The 16,561-nt window shown below is 40.3% G+C and overlaps 1 protein-coding gene across 6 annotated transcripts in view; it reads right to left on the reverse strand.

The window, feature by feature from the left end:
* The window catches only part of NBEA (neurobeachin), an 881,324-nt gene that overhangs the window by 581,549 nt on the left and 283,214 nt on the right, over positions 1-16,561 (reverse strand). For all 6 annotated transcript variants that reach the window (XM_089690860.1, XM_089690861.1, XM_089690859.1 and 3 more), the window contains exons 10-11: positions 15,897-16,030; positions 2,321-2,429 (exon numbers count right to left, since the gene is read on the reverse strand). In XM_089690860.1, the coding sequence (XP_089546986.1) occupies positions 2,321-2,429; positions 15,897-16,030 (243 nt within the window). The remainder of the gene's footprint in view (positions 1-2,320; positions 2,430-15,896; positions 16,031-16,561) is intronic.

Below are 16,561 nucleotides of genomic sequence, written 5' to 3' on the forward strand. Positions count from 1 at the left end.
AATCACGCTTCTCTGTCTGGCAATCCGATGGACATGTCTGGGTTTGGCGGTGGCCAGGTGAACAGTACTTGCTTGACTGCATTGTGCCATGTGTAAAGTTTGGTGGAGGGGGATTATGGTGTGGGGTTGTTTTTCAGGGGTTGCGCTTGGTCCCTTGCTTCCAATGAAGGGAACTCTTAAGGAATCAGCATACCAAGACATTTTGGACAATTTCATGTTCCCAACTTTGTTGGAACAGTTTGGGGATGTCCCTTTCCTGTTCCAACATTCCTATAGACAGACACACTCCTAAACTTTGTGGATAGCCTTCTCAGAAGAGTTGAAGCTGTTATAGCTGCAAAGGGCGGGCCAACTCAATATTGAACCCTACGGACTAAGACTGGAATGTCATTAAAGTTCATGTGCGTGTAATGGCAGGCGTCCCAATACTTTTGGCAATATAGTGTATATTCAACTCTGCTCCGCTGTTGGCACAGAGGGCTTGATTGACTAAAACTGGAGAGAACAAAATTTGGTGCAGCTCTGCATAGAAACCAATCAGCTTCCAGATTTTTGTGTGAAAGCTTAACTGAACAAGCAGAAGTTAGAAGCTGACAGCTGCACCAGATTTTGCACTCTCCAGTTTTAGTAAATCAACCACGGTGTGTCTCTTCTGCAATCAAAATCCTTCCTGTTTGCAGTTTTTTTAAATATTGATATAGTTCCTCTTTAAACCCTACCTACCATCTACATACAGTTTTTTTTTTACCTACAATTGTGTGGGTTATCAGTGGGTGTGCTCATTTCTTACCACAATTTAAAGACATACTGGCAGGTTAATAGACTACCTCCCAAACTGGACCTAGCATGTTTGAAACTGTAGCATAGATTGTGTGCTTTAATTATAGGATAAAACACTGTTTAGTATTCTGGTCATACATTAATATGAGCAATAAATTCCATAGCTAGCTGTAGACCGCTATAGACAACAACCCATAACAAAAGACAGATTTTAACATTTTCTGTTGGGCACAAAAGATAATTCATAAACCTGTAACAGGAAGAAATACTAAAATTCTTTTTTCAGGGTTTAATGTTTTTACTGTCCTCCCTTACAACACAACAGATGTAGAATTACACTTTAAGCCACATTGACAGCATGTTGTTGAAATCTGACAAGAAGTTAAAGCTATTGATTGCCTGTTACTCAGAATCTATACTTGTAGCTCTTTTGCACATCTTTCCAAAGTTTAACATAATGGATTCTAAGCCCAATCACTAAGCATTACAGGGTTCTGCTTATACAGAGAAAACTCCATACTAATGTGATCAGTAAACTACTGCTCAACTGTAAGCAGTAATATTGCTGTATTATCCCTTTGTAAAATGTTGCTTAACACATAGGAAACTCACTAAATCACCTAAACTAAACGTCTGATTGAAAAACCAAGATCTACTAAACTGTGTATTCTATTGCTAAAGCTGGATGATTCCATGATGATTTACATCCCAGTAGCCTAAATATTACCTGCAATCATCAACAAATTGTAGGTAGTATATTCACGTTGTATCATGTATTACTTCGGTATAAAGAGTGCAATATGGGCCACACAGGTTATAAATTTTGTGCAGAAAGGGAAATCTGATTGTAGGCTCTTCTAAGCTATACAGAGGGCTGAGGAAGCCAATGAGCCAATAACAGAGGTATAGAAGACTGGTGAAAAAGAAAAAGGGAAGAGATGACATGATTCAAGGGTGAACATAATAGAATGTATAAAAAGTGAGGGTACAGAAGGAAAAGGGGGGAGATGGAATAAGGTGGAAAGTGGTGTTCTTTTCAGCAGGCAGTCAAAGTCCTTTTAACTGCATCATAATAAGGTGAGGAAGTGCCCACTACAATAAATGCATAGATCTAAGGGGAACATTCAAGAGAAGTGATTATTCGAGACGCTAAAAACCAGTTTGTTAATCACAAAGCCATATAATCCAATTCTGACCTTTTTGTTCTCTTTTGCATCATATTTATTATAATACAGTATTTATATAGCGCCAAAAAGGTTTGCTCAGCGCTGTACATTATAGTGGGGGACAGAACATGAGACAATACAGCAACAAACAATACACAACGGGTTTGAGGCCCTGCTCTTTCGAACTTACAATCTAGGAGGGAGGGGATAGTGGCACAGGAGGAAGTGGCTGTGGGGGATGGAGTGGTAGGACGAGTGGAGGAGATCAGCAGTTAGGTGAGGGTGGGGTAGGCTTCCCTGAAGAGATGGGTTTTCAGGGTGCGCCTAAAGGTGAGGAGGGAAGGTGACAGTCTGATGGATTTATAACAGCTTACCTTTTCCAAGAGGTAGCCAATGACTAGAAAACCTTTTCCTCCCAGCATCTGTTCCTGCATAGCCACAGAACTCTTCAACAGCTCCACCAAGAAGGCCAGCAAGGTGGCACTAGAGCAATAACAAAGTAATGAATTAAAGATCACAGTAACAACAATGTAGTAACTATTGCAGATATTTGTTAAGGGTACGACTCTCTTGCTATATGGTAAGCGATTCATAGCTCTGGAGACCAAACAGGGCTGCACCGTGTAAAAAAAGCTGTTAAGAAATCAGACACAATAACGTATTCGAACACCATTCAGCAACCAGCTTGACTACAATTATGTAAATAAAATGAGATAGTTTACTTCTTGTTTTTGAATTTTTTCAACATTTTAATTTGAAAAAAAAAAAAAAAACTTTAGATCAGCGATCTCTAAACTGCAGCCCTGGGGCTGGATGTGGCCCTCTGCTTGTCTTTATCTGGCACATGGGAACTATTTGATTGACACCAAGGATGAGGCACCATTCTCCCCATTGACATCAATGGGGCTCTATTCTTCCCCTTCATACCAACAACTGAGCATTGTTCCTCCCAATAAAATCAATACTGGGGTATTGATGCTGGGGCATTTTATACTCCCACTGTCTAAAGCCCCCCCCCCCCCCCCCAAAGGACAGTAAACTGGCCCAGTTTGGAGACCCATGCTCTAGATAAAACCACCATATGCAAGTTACAGTGACAATCTAGCTACGTGATCAAAAGCTCAATAAGGAACTTCGTGAATCAGATTTTGCACAGCTTGAGTACAGCTTCATCTATAAAGTTGCTTTTTCCTAACAGTGTTCATTCTATCTTTTCTGCTTTGCCGCCACAGAGTTACATATCTTCTGTACCCGATGCAAATATTTACACTTTGCTTGCTGCAATGTGGTAGCTGTAGACATGTGGAGTGCTGTGCAGATGAGCACAAGGGCTCTTGCACTCAGGCGTACCGTAGGCATACAGTTGTACAGAATACAATATGGTTGTTGCTGTGGTCCCCCAAGAACCAAAGCTGCAGCGTATTTTTCAAAAACCAAGAAACTGCGCTTGTGTGAAAAAATTCAATAGTGTTCTGATATCAACAAATTAGCAGCGGGCTCTACTGTGAGATATTTATCACAGTATGTCATACGCTATAATATGTCAAGGGGTGCTATATGTAAATTAAATATTAGTCCAAAAAACCTAATGTGTCATAGTGTATATACAGCATATAATAATAATAATAATAAATCAGAACACTATGTAAAGTGACCTTATAGCCATCTCCAACAAACTTATGAATAAAGTGCACAGAAGTGTATAATGTCCAAATAAAATTGTTAATTAGTAGAATAAAATCCACACGTGCAAATCCTTGCTTCCAAGTGCTTTCTTGCATCTAAGTAGAAAACGGTCACCCTTCAAGCCACAAGAGCAGTGATGTGAAGACCGCCACCTATGATAGAAATGCAGGCTTACCAACTAGGGACGACCTTCTACTTAAAGAAAGGTCATACAATTTTGTAGATCTCAATTCCAATGGCAGCCGCCACACCACTGGGAGTATGCACCCAAAAGGACCAGTGACTTTAAGATGACATTTCATACATCTTCATCTCTTCTACACTCATATGGGAACATAGAGATAAACACTTCCATAGTATAAAATTTCTCAGAAAGGTTTAAAATTGCGCAAACAAAATTGTTACAAGCTGGTGAAACTCACGATACACCCGCATTTCCGGGAACGTAGGGACACGATGACATCAGTACGCAGCTCTGCCCTACGTGTTTCATCGTACGTTATGTCATCCAGGGCACTGGACACTCCAGACGACATCACATATGATGAAACGCGATGGGCAGGGCCACGTGCTGACATCGCGTTCCTACATTCCCGGAAGTGCGGGTGTATCGTGCGTTTTGCCAGCTTTGACATTTCTGTTTGTGCAATTGGAATTGGCTGCTATTGGAATTAAGATCTAAAAGCTTTTATGACCTTTCTTTAAGTAGAAGGTTGTTCCTAGTTGGTAAGCCTGCATTTCTATCATAGGTGGCGGTCTTCACATCACTACATGGTATTCTACTTAGATGCAAGAAAGCACTTGGAGGCAAGGATATGCACACGTGTGGACTTTGTTCTACTAGTTTTATTTAGACATTATACACTTCTATTCCCTTTATTCATAGGTTTGTTGGAGAAGGCTGTAAGATCACTATACAATGTGTTCTGATTTATTATTAATATTATATGTTGTATATACACTAACACATTAAGTTTGTTGGAATAATATGTAATTTACATATAGCGCAGCTTGACATATTATAACTGCGGTGTATTTTTGCCTACAGACAGGCAATTACAAAAAACGTGGCTATGTGTGTGCAAGTGCACACAAAGCCGTGTGCAGAGGTTTTTGTAATACATACAGTGGGGTAAAAAAGTATTTAGTCAGCCACCAATTGTGCAAGTTCTTCCACTTAAAAAGATGAGAGAGGCCTGTAATTGGCATCATAGGTAGACCTCAACTACGAGAGACAAAACGAGAAAAAAAATCCAGACAATCAAATTGGCTGATTTGGAGAGTTATGGTGGAAAATAAGTATTTGGTCAATATCAAAACTTCAGCTCAATACTTTGTTATATATCCTTTGTTGGCAATGACAGGTCAAACGTTTCCTGTAAGTCTTCACAAGGATGGCACACACTGTTGCTGATATGTTGGCCCATTCCTCCATGCAGATCTCCTCTAGAGCAGTGATGTTTTGGGGCTGTCGCTGGGCAACACGGACTTTCAACTCCCTCCAAAGGTTTTCTATGGGGTTGAGATCTGGAGACTGGCTAGGCCACTCCAGGACCTTGCAATGCTTCTTACAAAGCCACTCCTTCAAATGTTTGGGATCATTTTCATGTTGGAAGACCCAGCCACGTTTCATCTTCAATACCCTTGCTGATGGAAGGAGGTTTGCACTCAAAATCTCACGATACATGGCCCCATTCATTCTGTCCTGTACATGGATCAGTCGTCCTGGTCCCTTTGCGGAGAAACAGCCCCAAAGCATGATGTTGCCACCCCCGTGCTTCACAGTAGGTATGGTGTTCTTTGGATGCAACTCAGCATTCTCTCTCCTCCAAACACGACGAGTTGTGTTTCTACCAAACAGTTCTATTTTGGTTTCATCTGACCATATGACATTCTCCCAGTCCTCTTCTGGATCATCCAAATGCTCTTTAGCAAACTTCAGACGGGCCCGGACATGTACTGGCTTAAGCAGGGGGACACGTCTGGCACTGCAGGATCTGAGTCCCTGGCGGCGTAGTGTGTTACTGATGGTAGCCTTTGTTACATTGGTCCCAGCTCTCTGCAGGTCATTCACTAGGTCCCCCCATGTGATCCTGGGATTTTTGCTCACCGTTCTTGTGATCATTTTGACCCCACGGGGTGAGATCTTGCGTGGAGCCCCAGATCAAGGGAGATTATCAGTGGTCTTGTATGTCTTCCATTTTCTAATTATTGCTCCTACAGTTGATTTGTTCACACCAAGCTGCTTGCCTATTGCAGATTCAGTCTTCCCAGCCTGGTGCAGGTCTACAATTTTGTTTCTGGTGTCCTTCGACAGCTCTTTCGTCTTCACCATAGTGGAGTTTGAAGTGTGACTGTTTGAGGTTGTGGACAGGTGTCTTTTATACTGATAACAAGTTCAAACAGGTACCATTGATACAGGTAATGAGTGCAGGACAGAGGAGCCTCTTAAAGAAGAAGGTACAGGTCTGTGAGAGCCAGAAATCTTGCTTGTTTGTAGGTGACCAAATACTTATTTTTCACCAAAATTTGCAAATAAATTCTTTCCAAATCAGCCAATGTGATTGTCTGGATTTTTTTTCTCATTTTTTCTCTCATAGTTGAGGTCTACCTATGATGCCAATTACAGGCCTCTCTCATCTTTTTAAGTGGGAGAACTTGCACAATTGGTGGCTGACTAAATACTTTTTTGCCCCACTGTATATGTCAGTAAAAAACACACTGCAGCAGTTCCAAGAAGCCACAATAATATTTTACTCTGTACATCTAATATATGGCCATGTGCAAGAGCCCTATTCCACTGTTACTCTACAATTATTCATAGATGGGTGAAATGTGTAAGAATAAATTACTTCCAAGAAATGTCTTCAATATTGTATTACAAATATTGAAGACATTTCTTGGAAGTAATTTATAAAGTAACCATTCCAGCTCTAACAGTACACGGTCATAAAGAACCCTGCTAAAATTTAAATAACCCACTAGTCAAAACAGCCCTTTTAGCTGCCCACCTTAATATAGCAGACAGAAGAGCACCTTTTCTCAACTAAGGTTCCATGAGCAATGTCTTACTCTGAGATAAGTAAACATTGACAACAATGATCACTTTATTTGTGTGTAAGGGTGGCTGACCAACAATGTAAGCAGCATTCTTCAAACTGTCCACCGGTGTAATGATGCCCTTTCCTCCTTGACTCTTCCAGTGACCACCAGTATAAGGGAACCCATCTCCCAATGACCACCAATGTAAGGGTTCCCTCTCCTCCTTGACTCTTCCAGTGACCACTAATAAAAGGGGACCCTTCTCCCAATGACCACCAGTGTAAGAAGGCCATTCTAAACTAACCGCTAATGAAAGATGACACTACGCTGACCACTAATGTAAAACACCACTCAACTCACCACCAATGTAAGGGGGCATGTTTAAATTGACCAACATCGTATGCGAGCTTTTCTCCACTGATCAATGACTGGATTAATTTGAGCCAACACTGCACTTATTTATTGCCCAGCATTATTTTATTAATTTCAATTTCTCAATTAAAGCTTTCTATAAAATAGCCCTTGGTGAAAAATACTGTATGTTTGACACACCATATTCCTTATTCTTAGATTGCAGATTGTTTTTCTCATTAATGTACTGTGAACTATACATATAGTAATTATCAGCAGAGGTTTATTTCAAGAGTTTGCAGATGTTAAAATTTGAGAAAGGCTGTGGAAGCCGGTCTCTGTCAAGGGCTCCCAGGTGAGCTACAGCTTAGTTTTTCTACACAAGTGTATAAGATAACCAGAAAGAAAAAGGAGATGCCTTTGCAATTCGCAGTACCTGTCCCCTTTATGCAGCTCACCCTATGTTTCCTTGTTATACCCCTCAGTACAATAGCACCAGCTTTGACAGTAAAGCTGTCCATCCCCAGCTTGCAATCTGGACACATATTTTGCTAAAAGGCATTATATTGTGTTATATTTTTGTCTCTACCTAAATGTATTTTCAATAACTCATGTCATTCTGTTCTACAATATCTCTCTAAGTATGCAATTTCAAAATGGATTAAGTTCATGTGTTCACTAAGCACTAAGGAAGCAACTGCAAAAATTCATCATTATACCCCCAATAATCTGTCGCATTGCTGTAACTGTGGTTCTCTTTCTGCTAAGAAGATTATTCAGCCTGCAAGTGAATGAAGTAGTTTCCTTTGGGAGAAAAGCAATGAACAGAAAGTTTATATAAAATGTTTCAAAAGCTATTGCCTTGAGCCCTGGGACAAACTTGTTACACTGGAACTTAGATATTTCACATATTATAAGGCCTTGAAAATATTCCCATTAAATCTACAAGTGAAACGGCTCAGCAGCACAGTAAGGGGCTTTTAAGGAAGCGGGAGGACAGAGGCCATTTTGGTTCAAAATGTACTTTATTTTTAAAAGTGTCTGAACTACAAAAAAAAAAAACACCCTGCCTCTCTGAAAAACGATAGTCTTTTATTTATATATCGCCTAGTACTATGATGAATATGCTCAGCTTAGAAATGTTAATAAATCTGCTTTTCTAGATAATTCTATGAGATATATTTCTAACATCTCTTTAAAACATACACTGCCTTGAAAAAGTATAAAGACTATGTGAAATTTTACACATTTTGTCAAGTTACAACCAAAAATGTAAATGTATTTTATTGGGATTTTATGTGATAGATCAACACAAAGTGGCAGCTGCAAGTCTTTTTGGGGATGTCTCTACCAGCTTTGCACATCTAGAGAGTGAAATTTTTGCCCATTCTTCTTTGCAAAATAACTCAAGCCCTGTAAGAATGGATGGTGAGCATCTGTGAACAACAATGTTCAAGTCTTGCCACAGATTCCCAATTGAATTTAGATCTGGACTTTTACTGGGCTATTATAAACACATGAATATGCTTTGATCTAAACCATTCCATTGTAGCTCTGGCTGTATGTTTAGGGATGTCGTCCTGCTGGAAGGTAAACCTCCTCCCCAGTCTCAAGTCTTTTGCAGACTCTAACAGGTTTTCTTCTAAGATTGCCCAGTATTTGGCTCCATCCATCTTACCATCAACTCTGACCAACTTCCCTGTCCCTGCTGAAGAAAAGCACCTCCACAACATGATGCTGCCACCACCATGTTTCACGGTGGGGATGGTGTGTTCAGGGTGATGTGCAGTGCTAGTTTTCCGCCACACAGAGTTTTGCTTTTAGGCTAAAAAGTAAAATTTTGGTCTCATCTGAACAGAGCACCTTCTTCCACATGTTTGCTGTGTCCCCACATGGCTTCTCACAAATTGTAAACGGAACTTCTTATGGCTTTCTTCTTGCCACTCTTCCATAAAGGCCATGTCTGTGGAGTGCACGACTAATAGTTGTCCTGTGGACAGATTCTCCCACCTGAGCTGTGGATCTCTGCAGCTCCTCCAGAGTTACCATGGGCCTCCTGGCTGCTTCTCTGATTAATGCTCTCCTTGCCCGGCCTGTCAGTTTAGGTGGACGACCATGTCTTGGTAGGTTTGCAGTTGTGCCATACTCTTTCCATTTTCGGATGATGGATTGAACAGTTCTCTGTGAGAGGTTCAAAGCTTGGGATATTTTTTTTTACAACCTAACCCTGCTTTAAACTTCTCCACAATTTTATCCCTGACCTGTCTGTTGTGTTCCTTGGCCTTCATGATGTGGTTTCTTCACTAATGTTCTCTAACAAACCTCTGAGGGATTCACAGAACAGCTGTATTTATACTGAGATTAAATTACACACAGGTGGACTCTATTTACCAATCAAGTGACTTCTGAAGGCAATTGATTACACTAGATTTTAGTTACGGTATCAGAGTAAAGGGGGCTGAATACAAATGCACGCCACACTTTTCACATATTTATTTGTACAAAAATTTGAATACCATTTATCATTTTCCTTCCACTTCACAATTATGTGCCACTTTGTGTTGGGTCTATCACATAAAATGTGAAGGGAATGCTTAGTAACCTGTTAAATTAAACTTCTGCTATCCAAGATATGCTGCAACTGAGTTAAAGTGGAGAATGCCCACATGGCCTTGTATTACAGTTTACAATAAGTCCCGTCTGCGAATCGGTAGACAACATGTAATTTCTATGTTCTGATTGTGATCTATAGCTGTATATGCTCTATATGCTATCTTGTCTATTCTCATATTAATAAAGTATTTTTGGAAAAAAAAAGTGGAGTATGCACTATGAGAAAAACAGGCGGCTGGTCGTTCGATTTCCACGAAGGTGTGTATCATGATGTAACCAACAATGGTATTAACATGTACAAAAAACCTCGAACAGAAAAGGCAAACTTGCTTTCTTGTCTATGATTTCTATGTTTGTTGCCACCTTCTTCTGAGTCAGTCTTTACTTCTGATCATGTGTGTTTTTCTCTATTCAATTATTTCCGCATGATTACTGTACACATTAAGTGCAAAAATAGACTGTGTTCTCGTCTGTATGAGAAAAATTTTGCAGTTTGTCCCTTTGGAAATTTTCGTTTGTAAAGTCTGAATTGTATGTCGAACGTTGTGTACACACTATATGAAAATCAAACGATCGCTCCTCGAATGGAATTATTCTTCCAATTTTCTTATACTCTTGTACCCAACTTGAAATTTAAAATCTACCATGAATTGTGTCAATAGTCAAAACCAATTTAAAACAGCATTGTAGATTAAACTATTCACTACTATTTAGATAACACTGAAAGCATGCCTCCTGAATATTCATCCTGCATTGTCACCCTCTAAGAATCAATCCTCGATTAGCCTACAACTGTACAAGGAAGCAGAGCATGCCTAGGCATGTCAACGTGTCTGTACAGTCCACCGCCATCGAAAGGACCAGCCCACAGTGTTTGTCACTAATACCTAGTTAATTCAATGAAAAAACATTTGAAAATATACAATTCCTTTACAAAAAAATCCACACTAGTCCAACATCCCTAGTCCCCCAGCCTTAAAGATGATTTCCAGGCATAGCTAATTGCAAGCTGGACTAATATAACTACAGTCAGGTCCATAAATATTGGGACATCGACACAATTCTAACATTTTTGGCTCTATACACCACCACAATAGATTTAAAATGAAACCAACAAGATATGCTTTAACTGCAGACTGTCAGCTTTAATTTGAGGGTATTTACATCCAAATCAGGTGAACGAGGTAGGAATTACAACAGTTTGCATATGTGCCTCCCACTTGTTAAGGGACCAAAAGTAATGGGACAATTGGCTTCTCAGCTGTTCCATGGCCAGGTGTGTGTTATTCCCTCATTATCCCAATTACAATGAGCAGATAAAAGGTCCAGAGTTCATTTCAAGTGGGCTATTTGCATTTGAAATCTGTTGCTGTCAACTCTCAAGATGAAATCCAAAGAGCTGTCACTATCAGTGAAGCAAGCTATCATTAGGCAGAAAAAACAAAACAAACCCATCAGAGAGATAGCAAAAACATTAGGCGTGGCCAAAACAACTGTTTGGAACATTCTTAAAAAGAAGGAACGCACCGGTAAGCTCAGCAACACCGAAAGACCACAGAAAACAACTGTGGTGGATGACTGAAGAATTCTTTCCCTGGTGAAGAAAACACCCTTCACAACAGTTGGCCAGATCAAGAACACTCTCCAGGAGGTAGGTGTATGTGTGTCAAAGTCAACAATCAAGAGAAGACTTCACCAGAGTGAATACAGAGGGTTCACCACAAGATGTAAACCATTGGTGAGCCTCAAAAACAGGAAGGCCAGATTAGAGTTTGCCAAACGACATCTAAAAAAGCCTTCACAGTTCTGGAATAACATCCTATGGACAGATGAGATCAAGATCAACTTGTACCAGAGTGATGGGAAGAGAAGAGTATGGAGAAGGAAAGGAACTGCTCATGATCCTAAGCATACCACCTCATCAGTGAAGCATGGTGGTGGTAGTGTCATGGCGTGGGCATGTATGGCTGCCAATGGAACTGGTTCTCTTGTATTTATTGATGATGTGACTGCTGACAAAAGCAGCAGGATGAATTCTGAAGTGTTTCGGGCAATATTATCTGCTCATATTCAGCCAAATGCTTCACAACTCATTGGACGCCGCTTCACAGTGCAGATGGACAATGACCCAAAGCATACTGCAAAAGCAACCAAAGAGTTTTTTTAAGGGAAAGAAGTAGAATGTTATGCAATGGCCAAGTCGAGCACCTGACCTGAATCCGATTGAGCATGCATTTCACTTGCTGAAGACAAAACTGAAGGGAAAATGCCCCAAGAACAAGCAGGAACTGAAGACAGTTGCAGTAGAGGCCTGGCAGAGCATCACCAGGGATGAAACCCAGCGTCTGGTGATGTCTATGCATTCCAGACTTCAGGCTGTAATTGACTGCAAAGGATTTGTAACCAAGTATAAAAAAGTGAAAGTTTGATTTATGATTATTATTCTGTCCCATTACTTTTGGTCCCTTAACAAGTGGGAGGCACATATGCAAATTGTTGTAATTCCTACACCGTTCACCTGATTTGGATGTAAATACCCTCAAATTAAAGCTGACAGTCTGCAGTTAAAGCACATCTTGTTTGTTTCATTTAAAATCCATTGTGGTGGTGTATAGAGCCAAAAATGTTAGAATTGTGTCGATGTCCCAATATTTATGGACCTGACTGTATGTATACACCATATCCGACCTATGCTGCTAAAAGCTGGAAATCACTGAAGTAGACACTGCTAAAACATTGATCTACAATGTCTCCAGGGTCTCTCAACAGTGATTTCTGAATTAATGCAAAGCATTCTGTGAATGAATGAGGTGGATAGTGTGGCATGGTTTTCTTTTTTCAGCTTTTTTTCCTTTATGTTCATCAGGTGATCCTGCCAATAACACACTTCTTGTCCCTGGGTAGCTAGGTTTACTTCTCCATTCTATCTAATGAGGGAGAAATGGCTGCCACTCAAGCTGGACTTTAAACATGTTTTCTTTTATTCCTCTCTATAGAGGGGGAGGGGATTACTGGCTTACAGAAGGAAGGTAACATTATTATTTCAGTTCATCTCACACTAAGTGGTAAGGTCATTGCATTTCTGGCAAGCTCAAAAGCATTTTTGTGTACTTGCTGAAAATGGTCTTAGCCTTAAAAATAAAACTAAGGCAACCACCACATTTCAGGCCTGGAAAGCTGTATTATATTATTACATTTTTGCTATTGGGTTTAAATAAAGATTTTAATTTAAAAAAATAATAAATAACAAACATGTCTATACTTACTTGCTGTGTGCAGTGATTTTGCACAAAGCAGCCCAGATTCTCCTCTTCTTGGGTCCCCCAGCTCCTGGCCCTCCCTCCTGTCGGGTGCGCCCACAGCAAGCAGCTTGCTATGGGGGCACCGGAGCATGCGCATTCCCCAGCCGCTGTATATCCATTCACACACGGAGCCTTGGTTCGGCAACTCCCCCTCTCTTCTCATTGGCTCACTGGCTATGATTGACAGCAGCGGGAGCCAATAAGGAGAGAGAGTCCCGGGATAGCCGAGACTTCAGTGCACATCACTGGATCGAGAGGGGACTTAGGTGAGTAAAGGGCAGCACAGTGGCTAAATGGTCATTACTTCTGCCTGGAAGTACTAGGGTCATTGGTTCAAATCTCAACCACGGCACCACCTGCCTAGAGTTTGCATGTTTTCCCTGTGTTTCCTCCCACACTCCAAAGACATGCTGGAAGGTTAATTGGCTACTATTTAAATTGGCCCTAGTATGTATGAAAGTGAGTTAGGGACCTTAGATTGTACACCCCGTGAGCGTTAGGGACTGATGTGAATGTAAAATATATATGTAAAGCACTGCATAAATTGACGGCGCTATATGTGTGCATGAAGGCAAAAAACCTTGTGCCTTTACAACCATTTTAACCACTTGCCCTCCAGAGGATTTACCCCCCTTCCTGACCAGGCCATTTTTTGTGTTACGGCGCTGCGTTACTTTAACTGATAATTGTGCAGTCATGCAATGCTGCACCCAAATGAAATTTTCATCCTTTTTTCCCATGAATTGAGCTTTCTTCTGGTGCTATTTGATGGCCTGGTTTTTATTTTTTGTGCTATTAAAAAAAAAAAACGAGGAAAAATAACAATATTTTCGACTTTTTGCTATTAAATATATCCAGTAAAAAAAAAAAAAAAAATCAAATTTAGTCATTAGTCATACATTTAGGCCGAAATTAATTCTGCTACGTCTTTGCTAAAAAAAAAAAATTCCAATACGTGTAAATTAATTGGTTTATGTGAAAGCTATAACTTTTTTTGGAAATGGCGGTATATATACTGGGATTTTTTTTTTTAATTTTTACTAGTAATGGTGGTGATCAGCGACTTATAGTGGGACTGCGGCGGGAATTATGACACTGGGGGGGAACTGACTTGGTGTCACTGACATCCCTAGTGAAACCAATACAGTGATCAGTGCTAAAAAGAAAAAAAAAAATCACTGACACTCTACTATAGGCACTGGTCAGAAAGGGGTTACCATGAGGGGTGATCAAAGGGTTAACTGTGTGCTGTTTTCCTATAAGCTGTGTCCATTTGCTTCACTGTAACCACACTGCTTTAGATGGCTGTGCTGCACACAGCCATTCAGAGCAGTGTGCATGAGCTGACAGGGAGAACTGATTTGTTTACAAACAGTTCTCCTCCCCATTGGAGATGCTCGGCAATCACTGGGCGCTGGCGAGTAATTACCGGCCGGGACCCAGTGATTGACAGCCGCTAATGGCGGCACGGGCAGGGCGCACGTGCCCCCTACCCGGAAATGCAAAATCACGTGTATATATACACGTGACTTTGAGGACCTGTGCCGCCCTATAGCAGTATTTCTGCTACAGGGTGGTCGGGATTCAGTTAATCTGTTCCTTTAGATCTCGGTTTAAATTATCTTTTGGTTACACAGGACTTCAGAATAAACCGTTCCATGTAGGGCTGCATATAAAGTGCTTAAAGGGATATTAAACCCTCAGTTTTTAAGCACTTTTAGCAGCTGATTTAATCACTTAATAAGTATGCAGCTTCTTTATCCTTTAATCCTTGCCTATGTTCCAGCTTAAAGTGGAACTTCACTCTCTCAATCAACATGGACTATTTTTAATCCTTATGCTGCTAGTATTAGTAAATAGATAAGAACATATATCATATTTACCTGTTTTAAACCTTTTTAATCACATTTCTTCGGTTACTTCCAAGTTTCTATGCCTAGCAAACAATGTCCTACATCCCAGGAGTCTTCAGGAAGGGAGGAATGGTTTTCTCAGCTAAGCACACCCCCCTGCTGGCATGCCTGAGCTAAGGACAAAAGGATTCCTGGAAGTAAATGCTACATAAATCATCTGCCCTACTTCAAGATGGCCACAGACAGAAATGCTAGGAGGTGTTTTTCAAAGTGATTTCTCAGCAAAATATAGCATGGAGACATGGATGGATAGGGGAGTTTGTACCTGTTCCAACTTGCATACAAATTCAACTTAAGAACAAACCTACAGAACCTTGTTCGTAACCTGGGGGTGGCCTGTATACTGTAAATCACGCAGAGAATATGAAAAGAGTTGGGGATACCAGATGGCCAGGTTATTTTTTAAATTTTTCTATATGGTTTTCTCTTTTCTCTTTTACTTTGGAGCTAATGTATGGGGCAGAGGGAGGTCCTCAATGGAAGAGGCAGGTATTGAACAATGCAAATAATTATACATGTGATGTAACATGTAAGATCCAGCAGTGTATATAATGTATATTAATACTCTTTGTGGAATATTGTGATAGACTTGCTCCTCAATGCTTTGGAACCATTATATGGTTGTTAATGCATCTTTGATATGAGTGCTCACCACCGTGTTATGACAAACTGACCTGTTACCAAAGAGCAAGAAAAACATCTGCTAGATAAGGATTAGAACACGATTCCACGACTGGAAAACGAAACCTTGCTTGGCCTACTGCTCTCTCTTTAGATGTAATTGTTCACCCCAAATAATGATATTCTTACACTGTAGACATATTTTAATTCATTGCACTTAGAATGCAACGCCATCAAACACTTATACAGTCCGAAGTCCAGGGCCACAAAATTTAGCAACAATATATATATATTTTGTTTTTTTAACAAGGTTCACTTTGGTGTCTTCACATATTTGCATGCTATAACTTTATTGTTCAAGAGCTTAGAACATGCTATACATTAAGTAATCTTTACGTATGTTTGCCTGTAAGAATACCTACCAAACTGTGGTTTCCACCTGGCTGTCATTCAGCTGCCGATTGTCCAGCTGTGCAAAAAGTGGAAAGAGAACCTGGATGCCCCCGATTGAATGAATTGCACTGTGTATTGAGTGTGTTACTATAGCTTTTACATCCTAAAAAGAAAAGACAATATTTAGTTCAAACAATAGCAGAACTGACAGGCTGAATGTCTATAATTGTTAAAGCTGAATTCCAGACAGATATAAAAGACACACAATAATTAAATGTAATTCTGTATTCAACCATACATCAAGACAAAACATTTGCACCTTTTTTTATTTCATTTTTTATCCCTTCAAAGTCGCTGCAATTACAGAAAAATACCAGTTCATATGCTAGAATGGCACTCATCCCCTAAATCCTGTCGTAGGCTGACAACACAGATATAATTTTGTTGTCAGCCCTGCCCAGAGCTTTGGGCCCTTGCACACAAACGGTCTGATCAGGTCCGTCAGTTTTTCAGACAGACCTGATAGGACCCTCCATTCACCCCTATGGACCAGCAGGTGTAAACGGACTTGTGTCTGTTTACACCCACCTATCTCCAATCCAATCTGTTCAGACAAAAAAACAAACAAAACAAGAAAAAAAAAACAGAAGGGGATCTGTCCCCTTCTGTGTAGGCGAATTGGATCAGAGGGAAA

This window comes from Staurois parvus, unplaced genomic scaffold, assembly GCF_062004578.1.
Source record: "Staurois parvus isolate SC_StPar_1 unplaced genomic scaffold, SC_StPar_1.0 ptg000544l, whole genome shotgun sequence".
In the NCBI taxonomy this organism is placed as follows: Eukaryota; Metazoa; Chordata; class Amphibia; order Anura; family Ranidae; genus Staurois; species Staurois parvus.